The following is a 14,363-nucleotide window of genomic DNA, read 5'->3' as shown; positions in this document are numbered from 1 at the left end:
GGGCACCGCTTCTGCCGTCCTGATCTGCAGTGAGGAAGCGGAAACTCAGAGAGGTTAGCTGCTTCGCCCGAGACCACACAGCCCCGCGGCCAAGCCGGAGTTGGCGTGTGCTCTTCACCTCCAGACTGTGCGCCACGCAGCCTGCCTGCCAGGTCTCTGCCTGCCCGTCGTCGTCTCCCAAATGCGGACACACGGCCCTGCGTCGACCGCAAAAGGCTCTGAGCCCGTTCCTGCTGCCCCTCTCCCTCGCGCACCAGGGGGAGCGTTTGGATTGTTAACGAGGCTTGTGGGGGCCTCCACGGTGCACCTGCCCCGCATCCTTGCCTGGCCTGGTGAGCCGCCTTGGTGCCACGGCCCCCCTTGCTGGGACAGCCGAGTCCGCCCTCCCAGCCCGTCCTCAGTCGGTGCAGAAGTAACACCAGTCCCCTGAGTCCCGGCAGGAATGGTGTTCTGTCTCCAGAGGGAAAGGCAGTTCTGTCGGGGACTGTGGTCGACCCGGACTCGGGGCTTGAGAAGTTCGGGGCCCACATTAGAAGCTCCTGCAGGCCTCCGGACACATCGTCGACAGATTCTCGGGGCTCCGCTCTGAGCGCTAGTGCCTCGGCCATCTTCCTTTGAGCGCTAAGTCCTCGGCCCCGGGGATTTCACGATAAAAAAGCTGAATGATCAGTTACGGAGTCCTCACCACAGCCCAGCGACCCCTGCAACCTGCGGTTTCTCCCCATTCTGCAGTTGAGCAAATAGAGGCTCAGGGCTGTGCCCGGGACCCCCCCCCCCCGCCCCCCAAAGTCACTCAGCTCGGAAGAAAGAAGCCGGTCTGGTCTCCCTGCCTTTGAGCCCAGCGCATTTGTTCATTCACAAGACACTAGCACCTTCCCTGGGCCAGGCCCTGGGGTCCGCGGGGAGAAGGGCAGACCCAGCCCCTGCCCTGCAGAGCCCACAGGCGAGGCGGGGAGCGGACAGGCCAGCCGTGGCAGACAGAACACTGACGTGCCCGTGCGTCCTGGGAGCGAGAGGTTAGGTGCTTTGCCCTGGCGTCTGAGGGGACACAGGTGTGTGTCCCCGTGGTCGTGTGTGTGGACGGATGGGACAGCTGTGGACACGCGGCTCTGTGGTCGTCGGGAGCTCGGCCTCAGCCCTGGGAGGGCAGTGTGGCGGTCGCCAGCGCTGCGTCTGTGCACCCGGCAGCGGCCAGGACACCTCCTCCAGGCCGTCCTCCCCAGCACACCGGCTCGCGCCTAGCACCTCGCACGTAGTAAGTGCTCAGTAAACAACAGCCACGGTGATGGTGGGTATGGCTCCTGCTCTCGTTGATCCTCCAGGAGAATCACACGCCCCCGTGGGGAATGGATGAGCCGCCTTGCCACCAACTGATGACCGTCGTTCGTGCCTTAAGGGCCCCGCCATGCCTCTGAGATGGGGGGGGGGGGGGGCGCGGCAGTGAGGGTTGGCCAGCGCGGCCCTCCGCCTCCCCCGAAACACCGCGGAGTTTCTCATTTTCCCCTTGAGCAGTTTCACCTGCAGCGAAGGCTGGCCGGCTGGAGACCCAGGCCCGGGGAGGGAGGCGGCTGAGGGGACCCAACACTGTGCCCTTCCCCCCCTACCACCACCGAATACCCAGAAAGAGCCCGAGGGAGAAAGTGAGTGAGAAATGCGAGCCCTGGACCCGGCGGGAGTCTTTACCAAATACATAAATAGGCCCAGCATTTAGATCCCGCCCGGTTTGCATCTGGACGTTGGCAAACCGGGCAGCAGACTGCACGGAGACAACCTATTCTGGCTCCTCGTCTTTGGAAGCAGAGGTTGGCCTTCGGTTCGTCTCCCTAAAACGGGGGTCAGCCGCTTTTGCTGTGTAGGATCCTCGGACACGGCCCCCCGGAGTCCGATCATCTTTCACTGATAGGCGCTGTGTGCGTTAGAAATGCTTCTATGGAGAACTTCCCCGGAGCCGGATGCTTCTCACCAAAGGCCCTCCCTGACCGTGTGAGCGAGGGCTCGTGTGCAGAAACTAAGGCTCAGAGAGGTGTGGCAGCTTGTCCACGGTTGTGCAGTCCGGAAACAGCAGAGTGAGGCTTCGAGGCCCAGGGTCTGAATGCAAAGCCAACGCTTTCTGCAGAAGCCACCCCGACGGGCCGAGGCAGCGAGAGAGAAGACCCCCTCGTGCCCGTTCTCTCGGAAGCCTATCCGGCCTGGGCTCCAAGCAGCCACTGGCCCGCCTGGCACCTCGCTCTAATTCAGCGCGGGCAGGTGGAATGAGGCCATCTGGCGGCTGTAGGCCCAGCCCCGCAGGCCCTCCCATGGCTTTTTCTCCCCCGTTAGGACTCGGGTCAGATCTGAGGCGCAGCCTTCCAGGCCGGGCTGCCCGGAGTCCCGTCTCGTGGAGCCTCAAAGCATCCAAGGCCTCAAGGGCCAAGCCCCACCGGGACCCCTGCCCACCGTTGTCCGACCGTCTCCAGCCTCTGTGAGAATTCCCTCCGGCTCAGGGCTCATCCTTACGCGTCCTCTATTGTTATCTCCTGGTTTCTTCTCAGATGTGACCTCATCTAACGTGACCCTCCCCCTGCGTACAAAATACTTTACCCCCCAACTCTGTTTCATTTTCTTCCGCGCATTTGCCCCTCTCTGACATAGTTGCTGTTCCTTTGTTGTCTGTTCCTCCTGCTGCCCCCAGCTAGAAATTTCCACGAGGGCAGGCGTGTTATTGGTCCCTGCTGAGTCCCCCGAGCCCAGAACAGCTCCGGGGGCAAGGGCGCGTCGACCCTGAGCTACTGACTCCGTCAGGTTGGCAGAGAGCTTCCTGGTTCAGTCAGAATGCCCCCGCGAGGTGAGTCTTCTTTCCCCTTTGACAGAGGAGAAAACTGAGGCCCCGGGGCTGGGTGTCCCCCCCCCCCCCAACCAATGCCCCAGTGCAGAGCTCTCAACCTCCAGAGGCTCTGGCCACAGGACATTTTCTCCGCCTTGAAGGAGGGACGTCCGAGGAGGATAAAGGGGAATAAAATCAAACGAGAACTTGGAGAGTTGGGTTGGCCGGTGTGGCTCCGGGGCCCCAGGCGGGGTGGCGGCCACGGGGTCTGGGGGTTTGCTGGCGGACGGCCGGCTGAAGGCTCGTCTCGCCTTAGTTAGAATGCAGCCGTTAGATCCTGCCTGCTCTCTGATGGCTGGGAGTGATTGACACTTACAAATTACCCAGCCGAAAGTGTCGAGTCTTTGACCCCTGAGTAACATCTTTGGCAAGCCTGAGATTTGCCAGCATTTTGTCATCTAATTACTACAAATCCCTTGAAAATTCACTGGCTGGTGAATTTTTAATGCGGGGCAATTTCAATGTGATGCATTGCCCAGATGGGTTCTTGCATTTCTCACCCCTCTCCCCCTCGCTTCCCTCTTCTCTCCTTCTCTCCCTGTCTCCATCCGTCTCCGCGTTAACTTTGCTGACCTCACAAACTTTCGGGTGAGCTGCGGCCAGAGGGTGTGCCATCCACGTTCTGTTCCTCGGAGAGGCGCGCACGGGCCGGTCTCCGGACAACATGGGGGTCTTCCTTCTCCCCACCCCCCGCCCAGACCTCCCCACCTGGCGCGACAGAGCCTCCTTCACCACACCTTGCGAGCGGGCGCTTTCCCCGGGCAAGAGGGCCGGAGGGTGTTGGCGAGGTTGGTCGCTTTCACGCCCGGTCCTGGGCAAAGCAGGTGTCTCGCCCCACGATTATTGTTATTATTATTTTTAACCTCATTCTTTAGATCCTCGGATGATGGAGCTCACCAGGGCAGGGAAGAGACGGCTGCCTTTTTCGGAGCAGAGGACAGACCGCGCCTTCCACTCGGCATACCTGGATAGACCGGAGGGGAAAGCCGGACTCTCTCTGTCCCAGCACCACACGGACACAGCCTCCCCCACTCCCCGCCACCCCGGCCCCATGCTGCAGGCTGATCCCGGAAATGCAATGCACGGGAAGCCGGGACTTAGGACCCGTTGCCCACAGAAGCAAAACTGTCTTCGAACCACGACTGGAAGGTGGCCCGTGAGCGAGAAATCTGGCTCGTTCCTGCACGGTTCTCAAATACTTCTTACCCCTTTTCTCCCTTCACCTTTTATATGTATATTGGATTCCTATTTCTAAATGCGAAAACAAGATGCCTTTTGAACTTCGTCCCCAGAACAGCCCTTCGTGTGGACATTTTCCTCGTTGACAACTCGGAGGGCGAGAACCATGGTCACAGCCGTGTTCTCGCCGTTGACCTCGTAGAGATAAGTCCCTTCCAGCCACCTCCGCCAGCCCCTCTCCACCCCTCCTCCCTTCCCCCTATTCAGGGAAACGAGGTTTTGCTTTTCAGCCCCATTTCTGGTTACATATGTACATGGCTGATAAAATATTCCGCCTCACCCCTTCTCCCCGTGGGACCCGCCGTCTTCCGGGGAAAGGGTTTGTATGACAACGGCCACGACAGCCTGTGTGTCGCCTGGAAACCGCGGTGGGGGCCGGATCGCTCTCTCTCCGGCTCGTCTTTATTCAGATTCCCTCTCCGGGTTCTGATAACGGCATCGCTGGAGAGGAGAGGCCTGGACCTCCTCTGCGGGTTCCGCCCGAGGCCCAGACGGCGGCCCTCCCTCCCCTGACAGAGGAGAGGCTACTGAGGTCCCTGGTGTTTGTTGCCTGGTATCTCCCCTCCCGCCCCCTGCCCCCACATCCTCCACCTGGGGCCACCCACGCACGCAGAGTGGGCTTTGCCCCTCCCGAGATGTCCCGGCTGTGGATGCCCAGTGCGTGAGCTCACCCTCCCCGGACGCCTTCGAAAGTTGGGGCCAGAGCCGAATTTGGGTGGGGGGAGGTCTCGAAGAAGCAACCTCGGCTGGATGGATAGACCCCAGCAGTCGGAGAAAGGACTGGGCCCCTTGCAGGGGGAGGGGATGTCATGGCTGCTCGAGATTGTCCAGGAGGGAAGAGGGTGAAGAATGGTCTGAGGCTCCACCCAGAGGGTTCTGGAAGTATTTGGACACCGATTCCCATTTCTCTGTCCGTCCACCCACTTGGTTGTCTTAACGTCTCCTCGCAAGAGTCACCGATGTTCTGAGATCCAGAGTATTCCGGAGGCAGAAGGCAAGGGAAGAGGGAGGTGTCCTTAAACGTCTTCCCGACCTCCTTTTAGAAAACACAGCAGCTCACTTTGCTCTGAGTTCCCAGTGGCAGGGCCATCACATGAGCGTTGGGAAAGCCGCGCCCGCGGTGGCCCCCCTCTTCCAGAGGCTTCCAGAGGGCCTCGCCTCGGGGGAGCAGGTGTTTGCAGAGCTCCGTGATGGGCCGGGCCCGGGGCTGCGCCCTGAGAGGCAAGGCCACCGCCCTTGTGCTGAAAAGAGCTTCCAGTCGGGTGTGGGGTTAATAAGACCAGAATGAATTGAATAAACTTCACACGGGAGGTACAGCGTCTTCTGGAAGATGGGAGGAAAGTGTGGTTCAGACATGAGAACAACAAGCATTTAATAAGCGCCCACTGGGTGCTCGGCACTGGGGTGGTAAAGGCGAGGGACCGGGCCCTGCCCTGGGAGGGTCAGCGTTCAACAAAAACGACCTTTGCACAGGGATGACGCTTAGGAGGGGGCAGCAAGGTGGGAGGCGGCCGGGGCGTTGAACAGGCAACCACAGTGGCCTTCGTGCCAAGTACCCACGCGCCCCCTGCGACCCCCGGGCGGGGGCTGGGTGCTCCCCCAAGAGAGGTGTGCAGGCGCCCTGCGTGTGAAATGCAGCCCGGTCCCCCCGTGCCGTGGCCCCATCATCATGAGCCTGCGACACTGCACCCACGTGGAGAGAAATGCATCTGGGCCTAAAAATGAGTCACTGCAAATGACTCGTTCTGTCCTCCGACCCCTGGTGCTGCCCGTCCAGCCTCATGGTCCGGGAAGGAAGCCCAAAGGCCGGTGAGAAGCCATGAGAGCGCCCTCATCGTGCCTCAGGATTCCTCTGCTCTTCTCTCCTTGTCCCGTTTCACTGTGCAGCGTGTGGATGTGTGAGCGCCCACACACGCACATTCTGTTCCTAACGACGGTGCCGTTCGGGCCATTTCAGGTCCCGTATTTGAGCCGTAGCCCCCGCCTGCCGATCGGTACCTGCCGGCAGACTTTCAACGTTCCTTTCCTTCCACTTATTCATTCAACAAATACTTGCTGAGACCCTGGCACCGTGCTTCGCACGGGGACGTTACCTGCTGAAGCCTCGTGGGAGCACAGACGCTAAACCCGGAACGAAGGGATAATACAATTTCAAGCAGCGGTGAGAGCTAGTGGGCAAAGGGCCGGCTCGGCTGGCGGTGGTGGCCTGGGAGGCCTTGCCCCGGGGAAGTGACTTTTAAGCCAAGGGTCGAGGCCAGAAAGGAAGCCGACACCGGAGGCGGACTGCAGCATCTTGGGCGGAGACGAGCAAGTTCAAAGGTCCAGAGGCAGACGGACCATGTGGCTAAGGACTGAAAGCTGGATGACGGAGGGACGGAGTGGACAGGTGCCTGGCCACGCAGAGGCCACTGTAGAGGGCTTTGCTGTTCATTTAGACAAGAAAGGTAAAGGGTGCAACGGTGAAGCGTGGGAGACGGGGTGAAAACAGGATGTGGCAGACGCCGCGGGAAAACCAGTGGTTCCCAGCCCCTCCGTCCGTGTTGCCTACCCGGCACCGTGGCAGCCAGAGGCGTGGGAGACACAGTTCTAGCCAATCAGACCCAAGCAGAAATCTGATAGCTTTCCAGCAAAAGGTTTTGTTCTCCTGATAAAAGGGGTAGGGAAACCGCAGGCCCTCCCTCGCTCCTCCCCCACTTCTTCCTGCCTTTGATTTAGACGTGATGCCCGGAGCTGCCGCGGCTATTTTGCCACCTTGAGGGAAAGGCCGTGAGAATTACAGAGACAGGCAGGCCGTTGAAAATCTGCACCAGCAACCTCCAGATTCTTCGGTACATTGGAAGAATAGTCCCTGTCCGTCTTTAAGATACAATTAGTTGGTTTTTGTGTTATTTGCCAAAAGAATGCCCAGGCTGGTACACAGGGTAAGGACCCGGGGCCGGAGAGAAGTGAGTGGGTGTGTCTGGTTTCGAAAGCCACAGCCTTGAGATTCTGAAATGGAGCGCCCTGTGTGGAAGAACCATCTGTGACGACACAATGAACCTGCTGTTTACTTGAGTGCGGAATGTTCACTGTATGAAACCGAGAACTCCTGCTTCAAGTCCCCTCCTTACTGGGAAGGGCTAAAGGGAAGCGAGTCCAGCTAGACACGGATCCTTGTTCTCCGTGCAACCCTCAGTTCACCCAAGAGCAAGTTGGGTAGGCAGACGTTGCTGTGTGGAAAAGACTGCTTTCTGGGGTTCAATTCACGGGATCGTTGAACGGAGGTGGGGAAGGAGCCAGGGGTGGTGGAAAACAAACAGGAGAGAGAGAGAGGCGAGAATGTTCCGGCACAAGCCCTGACACGGCCCACGTGCTATCCCCCTGGGTCTCCGGAGTTGGGAGGCACGTCGTGACAAACGTTCTGTGCAATAGGAAAGAAAAATGACGAGAATGTGCAAATTCTTGATGCAGAAGAAGACAAAAAAAAGGACATGTATTCCATGTTTTTTTTTTTTGTTCTCTCAAGAGGCCCATTCTTAAGCAGAGAGGTGCATTGAAATGGAAATCGTACAACGACCACTGACTCCAGATACCCTGGCATCGAGGGAGGCCTCAGTGGCGTTGCATGAGAGGCGATGAGTGTGTGAGCCCTGGTTCCCAGTACCCAGCAGCAGGCCAGTCCCAGTCCCGACCCCTTAATCCACTCCCTGACCTGAGGTCGAGGGCCAGCGGGGCCAAGAGAAACCGTCACACGGCTCTCTGCCTAAGCTCTGCGGCACGATGGCAGGCAGTCGGCAAACATTTGTCGAAGACCCACGGTGTGCCTGCTGCCCCGCGGGCCGGCCGGTCTATGCCCGGAAAGTTCCAGGTGTGGCGTCCATGGGGATGCCGATGTCTTCTCAGCAGCAGGACGGGTGGCTAGACCGCGGCGTGGACGAATCTCACCGACGGTGCCCAGTGGGTGGAAGACGCCAGGCACAAAATTGCTGCGCGACTCCACTGCCCTTGAGGGGAGCCCGCCGACGGGCTGCAGACGTCCCCGCGCCTTGATCTGGGTGGCGGTCACGCAGGGGTTTACACGGGTAGAAATGCAGTGAGATGTGCCTTTTGTCTAAGCTGTAGCTCCAAAAACAAATAAAAAGGCCACAGATACCCACGTGCGTATGTAATCCAATAGTCAAGTCTGTTATGTGATTTGTCCTGTTTTACCTGGATGCGCATTAGAGTCCCCTGGGGAGTTTTTGAAAGGCATACACCTTGACCCCACCCCAAGAGATTCTGTAATGGCTCATCCGGGACAGTTGGGGCGTCTCAGAACTCCCGGCTAAGTTTCTGGTTGTTGGGTGTTTTGTTTTTTGTTTTTTTTTTTGGTGTTGGGTTTTTTTTTTGCTTTTTATGGTGTCCGTTTTGTTTTTGGGGTGTGTGTGTGTGTGTGTGTGTGTGTGTGTGTTTAACAGGCATTGCAGGTGCCCCCCGGTCATTTTGATGGGTAGCAACCCTGGGCTCTGGGACTTCTGTCTCAAGGGTGACCCTAGCCCCCCCCTCTCCAGGTGTTCACTGTCTATTAGAGGAGACAAGATCCCAGAAATAATCAAAAGTTGGGATTGTCTCTGCTCCAAGACATCTCAGGAAAGAAGTTGGCATAGACCTTGTGTCAGAGGAGATAAGGCTTTGCGGATAAGACGGACGTCCAGTTGGACAGGTCACACGAGAGGGCACAGACAAGCATTCCAGGGTGGAACGGCACGAACAGGGGCACAGAGGCAGACCAGCCTCGGGAGCATGAAGAACTCTACCTGTCTCTTCGGGGTCCCGTCCAACTGGAATCCTCTTCTGGATTCTTCACCTCCCATGACCTTTGTACATCTCTGCAGAGGAACTGCCCTGTCTGCAAGTCTAACTCCCTATTAAACCGTAAGCCCCCCCCCCCCCCCCCCGCCAGATACCATGATGGCCATACTTTTGAACCACCCAGCTTCTGACCCAATTTCTTGCCTGGAGAGGGAGAGAGAGGGATATCGTTTCCAACAGAGAGCTGGGAAGTCAGGCCGAAACTGGTGTCAGATAGACCTTCCCCCAAAGCCGCGCCGCTCGTAAGGGCTACTCAGGATCAGGTGCCGGACATCATCCGTTTGCATCTGGCCCCGGATCTGGTCTCCACCGTTCACCCCGCTCCGTGCCCAGGAGGCTGGCCCAGGTGGAAGGCGTCAAGGGACTCCCTTTCAAGGATCAAGTTGTGTTTGGCCCCGGGGGAGGCCCTGACAGAAGATGAGAGGCCGGAGGGGAAAGAGGTTGGGCCATTCATTTGCCAGACCCCCGGCTGGCGGGTCACCTGGGGTTGGCTGGTCCCCCCGCCCCCCCCATCAGAGGCCCCAGTGTCTGACTGGCAGTGGGCACCATCAGTGACAGCAATGCTTCTTCTCTATTCATTACCATCCCCCTACGGAGACCCCTTCGACTCCTTCCTAATGACTCCGCCACCGCTTAAATCGCAACACCGCAGACCTACTGGGTGTCTGTTTAGGTACGCATGTTTATGCTTCAGACATCAAAAGGTAAGTTCATTTCATCTCCCGGGCACCCATTTTTTGCCCCTTTGGGGGTGATGTGGACCCCACTGAGAAGGCACGAGCTCTCTGGGCGCCCTACCTCCGGCAGCCCACTTGTAATGGCTCCCCACTGTCGCCAGTCCCGAGGCACTTCACTTCTCTTCGTGGTGCCTCTTAGCCTCGCCCACACCTCTGTTCCTTTGTTAAGCCCTCCTTAATTACCATTTCCTGCCTGCCCCCCCGCCCCCGCTGGAGGAGATTTGGTGACTGAGCCCACAGCCCACCCCATGTTCCAGAATGTTCTAGAACATTCTGGAAGCAGGGTGTGAGAGTAGACAGTCCCCACCCCCACCCCACACACACACCCAGATCCTATTCATCCCCAGACCACCACCCCTCCCGCCTGGAGGCTGGCATGGCTTGTCCCTATCACGGCTCACCCCCCACCCCACGAGACCCTGGGACTTGCAGATGGAGGGAACGCCCCAGCCGCACAGCACAGCCGTGCTTCAGCACCTCATTTCAGGGTTTCCTCCGCATTCAGCATTCAGCGTTTCCTCAGGTACACAGTAAGCGCGCCTCTTTCTCAGGAAGTGTCGGGAACATAGGGGAACAGAGCCGTTTAGCCTCTTTCCAAGGCCAATGGACCCCCTCGCTATCAGCCTCCAGCCCGCAAACACAGTGGAGTCTCGCGTATCGACCCGCAGCCCTCCGAACGTGTTCTGTTAAGAAAAAGATTTCCGGGGCGCCTGGGTGGCGCAGTCGGTTAAGCGTCCGACTTCAGCCAGGTCACGATCTCGCGGTCCGTGAGTTCGAGCCCCGCGTCGGGCTCTGGGCTGATGGCTCAGAGCCTGGAGCCTGTTTCCGATTCTGTGTCTCCCTCTCTCTCTGCCCCTCCCCCGTTCATGCTCTGTCTCTCTCTGTCCCAAAAAAATAAATAAACGTTAAAAAAAAAAAAAAAAGAAAAAGATTTCCTATGTTACACAATCCATGCTGGTTGGCCAAGGAACTTTCCTTCCTATCCCCAGCTGCCTTTGAGGTCCTGCTTGGGGTTCACACCTAACCTGTCGCCCCTGAGGATGCTTCTTGGCAAGTGTCTCTTCCTGATGGGAGAGCCAGTGTCTGCACTTTGGACCCTGAGTCTTGTAATGTCGTAAGCCCACCCTGAGAGGCACGGGAGCCCTTTCCTCCCCCGGAATCCTCAACTGCCTCTTTCCTGGATCCACCTGTTTCTCCATTTCTGCCCTCCTTGTAATCAACCCAAATGTTCTTTCTGCCCAGCAGAGCTAATGATTTGGTGCCCCTTCAGGCTGAGAGCCACTAAAGATATTTGCTCAGCATTGTTTTAAGGAGCAACAGAGAGCTTCCTGGGGAGACGGTAAGAATGAGTGCCCCCTGGTGGAAGAAAGAGCTCGGCCTCTCCTACAAGAACCACTGCAATTCCGCTCCGGCTCTGAACTTGCATATCGTCCTCAGCAAAGCAGTGGCTTTGCCATTAGTTACTAGACACATAGTCGTACGAAGACAGTTTAGCAAACATCTTTGTTATGTGAAAAAACTCCTTGGGGATCACCCTCCCTACTCCAAGAGCCTTACAGTGTCCAGAGCTATTTGAGTCTCCCCCAACAAGAGTTCTAGAAAACACTATTTTCTCCTTATTATTACATGTCTATCGCTGATTGTATGACCTCTAGGGATGGCTGTCCCTGGCTAGGGTCCAGTTGGCCTGATCCTTTTTTTTTTTTTTTTTTTAGAGACAGGGATAGAGAATCCCATGAGGGGCAGAGAGAGAGAGGGAGGGAGGGAGAGAGAGAAGCAGGGCTCACCTGAAGCGGGGCTCAAGCTCGCCCGATGTGGGACTTGAACTCTTGAATTGTGAGATAATGACCTGAGCTGAAGTCAGATTAATGACTGAGCCCCCGGGCACCCTGGCCTGATCCTTGATCTGCCCTTTTTGCCTGACCCTGGCCTGCTTTGCCCGCCACACGCCCCAGGATGCTCCTTCGCCAAAACCGCCACCATTCCCTGGGTTAGAGTCCGAATCTTCTCGGCCCCTTCTCTCTCAACAAGTTGGTAGAGCAGCAGTTCTCAAATTTTTGAGTCTCAAGACCCCTTTCCACTCTTTTTTTTAAAAAAAAATTTAATGTTTTTTATTTATTTTTGAGAGAGAGAGTGAGAGAGAACGCCAGCAGGGGAGGGGCAGAGAGAGAGGGAGACACAGAGTCCAAAGCGGGCTCCAGGCTCTGAGCTGTCAACACAGAGCCCGACGCGGGGCTGGGACCCACGAACCGCGAGATCATGACCTGAGCCGAAGTCGGATGCTCAACTGACTGAGCCACCCGGGTGCCCCAATTCCTTTCCACTCTTAAAACAGTAAGGACCTCAAAGAGATGTCATTTATGTGGGTGCCATCCATTAATAGGTACTGTTCAGCAGTTAAAACTGAGACATGTAAAGATACTTAATTCATTTAGCAATACTACCAATAAACTCAATTACATATTAACGTAATGTATTGCGTGGAAAGCTCATAATATTTTCCAAGCACTACACTGAATGTGGGGACGGGGGCAGAACGGCTTCTCCTTTCCGCAGACCTGGGGTGCCTGACTCTCTGTTCTCACACCCGCTTCTGCAATCTGATTCAGTCTGTTGTTGGGGTTGAGGTGTGTGAGGACATTGTGGTCCCACATAGGGCAAGGTAGAAAAGGAGGGCCCTACAAAGGGTCCCTGGGACTCCCAGCCTCCTCAGAACGCTGCCTGAGAGCGTTCAGATCCCCGTCCCCAGGACCACCCTGTGTATCTGATAAAAATGAAAGTTCTCTGCCAGGAAGGAACAGTGTTTTCAGTGGTCGCAAAAGGGGTGGGCACGTGCGTCATTTCGGGGGCCACGCCAACCCCGCGAGGCTCACCTCTGACCTCCAAGTTGCAGCCACAGGTTGGGGGAGAGGGTACAGGAGAGTTGCTTTGCCGCAAAGCCCCACGGTTGCTTCCAGAACAAAAACACAGCCTCCTCCCGTCCATTCAGTGCAAAGCCACATCCAGAGCTAATAATAATAACGGCAGCTATTACCTGGGGGATATTATCTGCCATGCCAGACGCTATACGTGGTTAACACACACCATCCCAGTTTGTCCTCCCAGGAGCCCTTAATGCTGTTACTGTGTCCATTTTACAGACGGTGAAACTGAGGCCCAGAGAGGCAAGGTCACATAGCAGAGCCAAATTAGCCCAGCATATGCTGGCAACTACACCCTTCGAGTCCAGTGCTAGTGGCTTTACAACTGGCATGTGTGTGTGTGTGTGTGTGTGTGTGTGTGCACGCACATCTGCGTTTTCATAATCATGGTGTTTGCACGGAGAAGTCTGGAAAAAAATGGACACCAAATCATTAGCGATGGTTACTCACAAGGTTGAGGAAACAGATGGGCCTTCCCTTGCTCAGCCTTTGCTTGTAACGTTTGAAGCTTCAAATCAGAAAAATTAAACAGAGATTTTTTTGGAAAGTCAAAAATACTTTCCTTGCTGACGCGTGGGGCATGTGGCCGTGTGTGTGTGCGCATTGGGTGGTGGGGCAGGGAGAGAAACTTCCAGAAAGCCGCAAGCTGGGTGGACAGTTGCCCGGGTCCTGGGCACCGTGAGGCTGGCCTGTCAGATGACACGGGGGCACTCACGGGTGACCCACAACCAAGCTGTTTCGCCCCGAAGTCCTCAAGGTGGGCACCCACGTGTGGGTGGGCATTGAGGTGCACCCAGAAAAACCACCGGTACCCCATCCGCTGAGGACAGCTGGACACTTCTGGGGCCACAAGCCTTGCCTTCTGGGATGCCCGCCGTCATCCCGCAAGGACGAACCCCCCTCGAAGTCCCCAGGGCTCACAGGACAGGAGATTTTCATTTTCACCCGGGAGACAGCCTGTCTGTCGGATAGCTAGGAGACTCCTTCTATTTTTTTTTTTTCGAATGATAATTTTCCCCCTTTTTTTTGTAGCTAAAAATCACCCAGGCTTGTCCAGACGAGAGGGCAGAAAATTATGCCGTGAAAGAGAAGGGAAGATAATTTCTCCGGGTCACAGACGTCCTCACTTGTCATCGGTCTGCAGCAGGAGAAGTGGAGAAGGAATGAAAATGAAGGCTGGCCCAGATCCATCACTGTCCTCCCCGGCCCTCCCTGGGGGGGACCGACCTGGGGAGGGCGGGAGGGAGGGACGGGGGCTGTGGGCTCCAATCAAGGGACTGGGCGAAGGGGGGAGTCTGCCGACCTGACGTGCTGTCCTAGCCGGACGGGCCCACTCTCCCCCTCGGGCCTCAGTTTCCCCATTGAGCAAACAGGGGTAATCGCTCCCTCCTCGCTTACCGCCTGCGCCCCTTCCCCACACAGCAGATCCCAGACGGGAACATTCTGGAGACCCCGGACCACGAAAACACAAGGTGTGGGAGGCGACAACCCTGAGGTCCGCCAAAGGCTAATGAAAGCTACCGGCCGAGGGGGCCGAGGGAGCCGAGGGGGTGGGATCAAGTCCCAGCACCATCCTGACCACAGCTTGGGCACATCGCCACCCTGCCTGGGCCTCAGTTTCCCCATCTGTAAACTGGGGGGGGGGGGGATAACATGACCTAATCCATAATCGTGCGAAGTGGACGTTGCACATGATGTGTCTCACATATGACAGTCGCTCACTTGTAATAAGAGTAGAAACAGAAAAGCACAGGGAAACTACCCGTGGGTCAC

The 14,363-nt window shown here is 57.0% G+C and overlaps 1 protein-coding gene across 2 annotated transcripts in view; it reads left to right on the top strand.

Annotated features, from left to right (window-relative positions):
* The window catches only part of RBM19 (RNA binding motif protein 19), a 153,044-nt gene extending 139,296 nt beyond the window's left edge, over window positions 1-13,748 (top strand). Inside the window, exon 25 of one of the 2 annotated variants that reach the window (XM_086681764.1) lies at window positions 13,623-13,748. In XM_086681764.1, the coding sequence (XP_086537890.1) occupies window positions 13,623-13,691 (69 nt within the window). In that variant the 3' untranslated portion in view covers window positions 13,692-13,748. Of the gene's footprint in view, window positions 1-3,738; window positions 4,158-13,622 lie in introns of those variants that run through there. The other variant, XM_086681765.1, reaches the window with a different exon arrangement.
* The last annotated feature ends 615 nt before the right edge of the window (window positions 13,749-14,363 follow it).

This window comes from Puma concolor, chromosome D3, assembly GCF_028749965.1.
Source record: "Puma concolor isolate L17-30 chromosome D3, mPumCon1.1.hap2, whole genome shotgun sequence".
Lineage (NCBI taxonomy): Eukaryota > Metazoa > Chordata > Mammalia > Carnivora > Felidae > Puma > Puma concolor.
This window is presented reverse-complemented; position numbering and strand designations above follow the sequence as displayed.